This window comes from Danio aesculapii, chromosome 13, assembly GCF_903798145.1.
Source record: "Danio aesculapii chromosome 13, fDanAes4.1, whole genome shotgun sequence".
Lineage (NCBI taxonomy): Eukaryota > Metazoa > Chordata > Actinopteri > Cypriniformes > Danionidae > Danio > Danio aesculapii.
The window spans coordinates 23,218,889-23,226,657 of NC_079447.1; the positions used below are offsets into that span (position 1 = coordinate 23,218,889).

General features: G+C 34.6%; 1 protein-coding gene across 1 annotated transcript; it reads left to right on the forward strand.

The window, feature by feature from the left end:
- The first annotated feature begins 857 nt into the window (after positions 1 to 857).
- tysnd1 (trypsin like peroxisomal matrix peptidase 1) lies at positions 858 to 6,796 on the forward strand. Its single transcript, XM_056470750.1, has 4 exons — positions 858 to 2,095; positions 3,162 to 3,292; positions 4,044 to 4,229; positions 6,236 to 6,796. Exons 1-4 carry the CDS (start codon positions 1,041 to 1,043, stop codon positions 6,436 to 6,438), a joined length of 1,575 nt encoding a protein of 524 aa, XP_056326725.1. The 5' UTR covers positions 858 to 1,040; the 3' UTR covers positions 6,439 to 6,796.
- The last annotated feature ends 973 nt before the right edge of the window (positions 6,797 to 7,769 follow it).

Genomic DNA, 7,769 nt, shown 5'->3' on the forward strand with positions numbered 1-7,769 from the left:
GTAATTATAGTCATAAATGCGATTCATGTTAAAATGAACAATTTAATGATGCTTTCATTTTATGAATTAACTTTTTTTAGACTCTGTGATGTACGGTGAATATTAAACACATTTCCAACTTCTATTCAATATACAAATGTAACATGAATGAATATTAATTAAACATGAATAGGTCACTGGTTCGAGCCTCGGCTGGGCCAGTTGGGATTTCTGTGTGGATTTTGCATGTTCTCCCTGTGTTCGCGTGGGTTTCCTCTGGGTGCTCCGGTTTCCCCCACATGCGGTATCGGTGAATTGGGTTTGCTAAATTGTCCATAGTGTATGTGTGTGAATGAGTGTGTATCGATGTTTCCGAGTGATGGGTTGCTGCTGGAAGGGTATCCGCTGCGTAAAACATGTGCTGGATAGTTGGTGGTTCATTCCACTGTGGTAAACCCAGATAAATAAAGAGTCTAAGCCGAAAAGAATATGAATAAACATGAATATGATATTAATCAGACTAAACCATTCAATCAAGAATGTTTAACTTTAGAACTTTTGTATGCTATCAGTCACTATGAACCAACTGGCTCTTTAAAACGAATCATTGAAACACTCGAACTTCAAATCACAATACCTAAGCAGATAGAAAGATACTGCATGTAATAGACTGCAATCAACCAAAAATACTTCAGACAACTGTTGATGTGGCAATATTTACACAGCTATCCATTATATTGGGCCTCTCTGACAGCTGTCAACCAGATTCTTCCATAGACCAATACGAGGGCGCACACCCCATCACGTGATCTAATTCACGCCAATGGAATCATACCAGGAAGCGCTGCAGATGGAGAACTCGTGCATGCTTTTAAATCGGAGATAAGTTTAACGCTTATTAAATTACATTGCTGCTAAAAATTTAAAGACGAATACGATATTTGTTGCAACCCCAAGCAGTTGCTTACGACAAACTATAAGTTAGCATGTTTTTTTATTTGACATTTGTGTATTGAACTAACTTATATGTTTACTGTGGCAGTTAATCCGGTTAATTGAAAATGAATACAGCAGAAGAAGCATGTTGTGTTGTCACAGTATCCGAACAGCCCTTCACACCTGGATCAGAGGATAAAGCCTCGAGCTGCAGTGGAGTTTTTCTACATTTCCAGTCGGGGATTGTTGTCTGCAGTGGCATTGTGTTTTCACGCTTTATAAACGACACACAGCCCATAAAGAAAGACACAAAGATATTGTACCCTGAAAGTTTCAAAAAGAAAACAAAAGTGTATATAGATTACACTCACTTTTGCGCAAACCAGACGTGTGAGACGGACAGACGCAAAACGAGCCGTCAAGAAGCTCATCTGGTAATGTTGATCAACTGTCTGGAGTTTCAAGATGCGTTTCACAAAATCTTCAAGGGGCCAGGAAACTGGGACTTTTACAGTGGTGGTTTAGATACAGAAGTACTAGAAGACTCGAGGTTTTTAACTTGGTTTGCACTTTTAAAGTTGCCAACTTCACCCAAATGCCCATTTAAAGAGACTATTCCATGGATGAGGAGTGGCACTCTCAAAAAAGGATGCCATGTCATCGCATGCGGGTCTCCGTTTGGTGGTCTCTGTCCTGACCTCTTCATGAACACCATTAGCAAAGGTATAGTTAGTAATCTGGCAGGAGATGAGAATGCATTGATCCTGACTGATGCCCGCTGCTTGCCTGGCACTGAAGGAGGCGGTGTGTTTATAAACAAAGGTGGCAGGTCTTACCTTGTGGGTTTGATCGCTTCACCGTTGTGCTGGAAGTCTGAGGAATGGATTGGACTGACTCTCGTGTGTTCTGTTCATCTTATTTTGAAAAATATGCTTCAGGCTGGAGGCTTCATCAAGGAGACACTGACTAGTGTGTCCTCACAGTTGGTCAAAGGCTCTCTGCAACCACCATTAACTGCAAACCGAGAGTCAGGGTTGGAGGTTTACCCAGGAGTTGTGCTTGTCGAGACTGGTTGGCTGTGGGGTTCTGGCGTGCTGCTGAACCAGAATCTCGTTCTGACATGCAGGCACGTGGTGGATGAGAAGTCTGAGCTTACTGTAAAAGTTAACCGCGGAGGAAGGTACTGGCATTTTCGTTAAAGGGGTAGTTCACCCTAAAAATAATTAATACATCATTTACTCACGCTCAATTCGTTCCAAACATTTAGGAGATTCTTTGTTCTGTTAAACACAAAGTGAGATATTTTGAAGAATGTAGGAAGCCTGTGGCCATGATTTCCATCCAAAGATGTGAAATAGGTTTATGCACAAAACTGAAATATCTCATAAAACATTAGTTTATAACGCACCATTTGCATCCAGTGACTCAAAGAGAACAAAATAGTCCTGATAAACTATATATGAAATATCGGCTCCAAATATTAAAAAGACAAGTGGAATTTTCTGCATTAGGAGAATTATATTTTTCTTACATAATAATTTGCTTGTGCCTCAGAAGATGAAACGCAATGAACGCACAGTGGCAGGACCATTATTTGGGAGCACAGACACCCAAGACTTTTAGAATGATCAAAATAACATTTCAGATGTTTCACAATGTGGTCGGTCCGCTGGTTTGTCCATTAATGCTGTCCCATGGCTGCCATTTGTGTTATCACATGATCTGTTAAAACGATATCACATTACTTTTTTTGATGCTCTTGCTGGATTTTATTTAGTAAATGTGTTTACATCGTAGTTTATGTGCATGTTTACCAATCATATTAAAAGTTAATACTACTCAGTTGTGCACATACATTATTTTATGCACACTTTCAAAGTTTATCCCTTTAAAACTCGCTGTTTCCATTAAGCAATTTTTTTTAATGCAATATTGCAAAATGCGCTTAAATGCAAGTTGGTGGATGGAAGCATAGCTGACATCCATAGTCAACAACAACAACAACGGATAGTTTGAAAGTCAATGGCTACTGATATCCAACGATCTCCAAAATGTCTTAATTTTCTTTCAACAGTACAGCTAAACTCAAACAGGTTTGGAACAAGTGGAGGGTGAGTAAATAACTACATTTTTCATTTTTGGTGATCTGTTCCTATAATGTGTGCTCTAAAGAAGTGGTATTTTGTTACATGTTAATTTAACTAAATTTTTATATGTATAGTAAAATCTACACTTTTCTTCATTAGATTTCACACAGTACGTGGTAAGGTGTTGTATTCATCAGTGGTATCATCTCCATATGATATTGCCATAGTGGAGCTTCAGGAGGCCCTGGCAGATAAAAGAAGACCACAGTTTACCAAACACTTTCACACAGGTAATGTGCTGCAAATCTGCTTTATTGAAACTCAAATTTAAACCTCATGTTTTTTTCTGTAGCATGATTGTTTGGATGCTTTGGTTAAAAGACTTAAAAGTCTAAATTATGAAATAGTACATCACAAATATGCAATTAAAGGTACAAGTTATGACATATTAAGTTACTTATGGAGTAAAACGTTGAAGATTTTAAATTATGATAAAAAAAATCAATATCAACATTATGACATGCTGTCAATTATGAGGTAAAATGTCAATTATCACAAACACAAAACTAAGGTAGGGGATGTTATGAGCTTATTTTTTTTTTAAATTACGACATATTAATTTATTATGAGGTCAAATTTGAATCAAAGTTGATACAAAAGCAATGTAAATCATAAAGTCTTAATTATGAGTTTAAAAATGTTATAATTATGACAAATGTGGACAGTACGAGACGTTTCAGTGTCACATTAAGAACGTGGTATTAATCTCAGTGTATCTTCTTATTTCTTATAATCATCATACTTCATTTAATTTTATATGACACCTCATTTTTAGCATGTCATGATTTTTGGTAGTATACTCGTTTTCCCATCATAATTTTAGGCTTTTTGTTAAACCTCTTAATATGTAATCATTTCGATTTATGTCAATTTTATATGTTTTTTTCACATAATTTAGAATTTGTACTCGACAACAAAATGTTTTTCTCAGTGTTTTTATCCCTGTGCAGTGCCTGACATATTGCTATTGTGTTTGTTTAGGTGAGGATGTAGTTGTTGTGGGTTATGGAGCTTTAGGGAGCCGCTGCGGCCCATCACTGACCTCAGGGATCTTATCCAGAGTCATTACCCATCAGTCTCAGCCTGTGATGCTGCAGACCACGTGTGCAGTGCAGTCAGGAGCCAGCGGAGGCGCTGTGATTCGTTCTGACACTGGGGAATTACTAGGTAACCAGGAGTCTGATTTCTAAAATTTGCATAGAAACCTTCCTAAAAGTAAACATACACCAGAATAAATTTAAATGTATTTATTAATGATGAATTATGGCTCATATAATGATTTAAAGTAGTTCAGTTAAGTAAATATTTAAGTTAGATATGTTTACTTAGAATTTACTGTGTACATTCTCCTGTCAAGTTTTTTTTTTAATAAATATTATAGATATATAAATACTAAAATTTGTAAAATACTAGAGATGTATTACTGCTCAGTGCTTCCCACAGGTTTGAAATGTACTTGCGGTGGTAGCTGAATTGAAATAAACTTTTTGCCCACATCACATAAATAGTTAACTATATGCGACAAACCAAACATAATTCGATTTTCAATAATATTTGAATAAATTAAGAAACTGTTATACACTTTCTTTTAAATGGGTTAAAGTTATTAAAAATCCACTATTTCTCTTATTTTTATGCTATTCAGGAACCATGTGCACCCACTGACAGGTCAAATCTGCTTCTCTCTAACCAAGTTCAGGTTGCTTTATTGGCATGACATTTTGTACAGTATTGCCAAAGCTGTGTTGATGCATAAAATATGCTAACTATATTAACATCAAATTAATAAAATATGCAGCAAATGAGAAATAAATAAAATGAAAAAGGGATAAAAACAAATAAATTCTAAAAACATTATAATCTCTAAAAATTTGAATAATTACAAGAATAAAACGTGAAGATTATTTTAATAAGGCAAATGAGTTGATCAACCATTTCTAATGGTGTACAAATATTTTGCAGCTAATTTATATCTAATTTTGTCCTCTCCGCTGTTTAGGAAAGTTTTCCTGAGTCGTTTAGATTAAAGAATAAATTTAAATTGAAACATTAAATATGTTTCTCTGCTCTCGTGGCTATTTGCATACATTTGACGACAGCTTTAGAAAGCGAAAGCAAAAACAAATCTTCAGCATTTATTTCAGCTTGTCGTGCTCAGTTTCTTTGATTCATAGTTAGAGTTAAACAATTAGTCTTATTCTTTAACTACTGATGACTTTTAAAAAAAGTTGTCTTTAAAAGTTTTAAAAAGACAGTATTTTTGTGTCAAATTAGTTTTTAAAATACTTCTTAAGTACAATTTAAAGCTGTGCTTTTTAATTTTACTCAAGTATATTTTTAACCAGATACTTGTAATAATAATTGAGTGAAATGTTCACTTGGTACTTTCACTTAGATATCTTTTTTTTAACGTTTTTAATGTCATACATACATAAAAAATGTTTAAATTTGAAACAGTTTACATGAACACATACAAATCCAGTAGTTGTCCACACTGTAAAAAGCGACATGGTGCCTTACCTAAAAAAGTAAGTAAACATGTTGCGTTCAAAGTGAAAAGTTGACTTTAGCTAAAGTAAATCGATTTATAACTTGGAATTGTTAAGTTGACTTAATTTTTACAAGTACGCACACGAACACTTTAGAATAATGGTCCATTATTTAACGTTGGTTAATGTATTTACTAACACTAACTAAGCACAAATAATCTTGTAAAGCATTTATTAATCATTCAACATTAACAAATGCATTAATAAAATCCAAAGTTGTGTTTGTTTACATTAGTCAATGCACTATGAGTTAACATGAACTAACATTATTTAATTTAACATTAACTAACAAAGATGAATAAATACCAAAATAAATCTGTTACTAATAATTTATGCTAGTAAATACATTAACTAATCGACCATTATTATAAAGTGTTACCATAAAATCAACTAATCCGTTTAAAAGCATTTCTGAAAGTAAAGTCAACTAATCGCTTTTTAAAGTGTAGATTAAATATACAATACTTTCTCTAACCAGAAGGTGGCGACATGTGACCATTAAACATATTTTTCTTAAATTGCAGCAATCCAGTCCTCCTGAGAATATCTTGACTAATTCAAGTGTTTATTAGCAGAAATATACTTTAAATATGCTCTAATTTATTTTATATATCCTATTATTAGGTATTGTGTCCAGCAACACTCGAGACTACGCAGCAAAAGTGACGTATCCGCACCTGAACTTCAGCATCCCGGTGACCCTTCTAGAGCCTCTGCTGAGACGCTTTGCTCAAACTGGAGACGCTGCTGTGTTTAATGTCTTAGACAGTGCAGAGGAGGATGTCAGGAAGGTATGGAGACTACAAAACATTCAGAGCAAGCTTTAGTCAGTCTCCAAAATATACTACTAATAAAATAAATATACAGATGGTATAAACTGTGATGCTTATAGAAAAAATGAATTGAAAAGCGATATAAGTATATTTAAACAATAACGTTATGCGTTTAAGTTTGATTTAAGCTTTAAGAAAATCAGACTTCAATTCCTTTTACTGCCTAAACTGATTTTTTTTTTGTTTAGAGACATGCAAGTGATCATAATGACTGGTCAGTGTAGGTTAAAAAATGCTGTTGACATTCTTCAGCCACACACAGTTGAATGTATTATTTCATATAATGATTTAGGATAAAAATGTTTATAAATTCTTAAACAGTTTAACTAAATAAAAATATGTTTGTTCAAAATGATTTTAGTCTTATTTTCTAACCAGTTTGGGTTGATACTGTGCATGGTGCTTTTACAGATATTGTTCTTTGGCACTTTTATTCATTTGTTTTAGCTAATAACATAAAACCATTGGATTTCATTTTGATGTTGTGTTGTAATGCTGATTTCCGAGTTAAATTCATAAATTTTTCTTCGGCTTAGTCCTTTATTTATCAGGGCTCACCCCAGAGAAATGAACAGCCTGTTTTACACAGCGGATGCCCTTCCAGCTGCAACCCATTACTGGGAAACACCCATACCATCTCGCATTCACACACATACACCATGGTCAATTTTGTTTACCCAGTTTACCTATAGCGGATGTCTTTGGACTGTAGGGGAAACCGGAGCACCTGGAGCAAACCCACATGAACACGTGAAGAACATGCAAACTCAGAACACACAGAAATGCTAACTGGCCCAGCCATACTCAAACCAGCGACCTTCTTGCTGCCTTTGCCACTGAGCCACCGTGCCGCATTTTCGAGTTACATCATGCACTTCGTTTTCTTTTACACAGTTACACGTGACTTGATACTCTCAGTGGCCTTAAGTGAATATTTTAAAAACATACTAGCATTATCAACATCTTGTCATATTTTAACGTTTACTGCCGCATTATGACAGCATGTCTTAGTCGTTCTGTCATATGTTGTTATTTTTATGTTGAAAATGTTGACCTTTGTTCTTTTAGTTCACGTTTTTGGTTCAGTAAGGTTTTACTTTTTATCCTGACATATCATAATCTCAATTTACAGCATTATTAGTATGTTATTATTTATTAGAAATTAATTTTCACTGCACTGTGCACATTTTTTTCCCCAAACCAGTCCTAAAATCCTAAACTGCTTTGAAATCATCATGCTTTTTAAAATTCAGGCATAATAGAGTGCTTTGAGAGTTTCTTTTTAACAATGTTAAATGTGTCTTTTATTCTCTCAGTGAGTACAT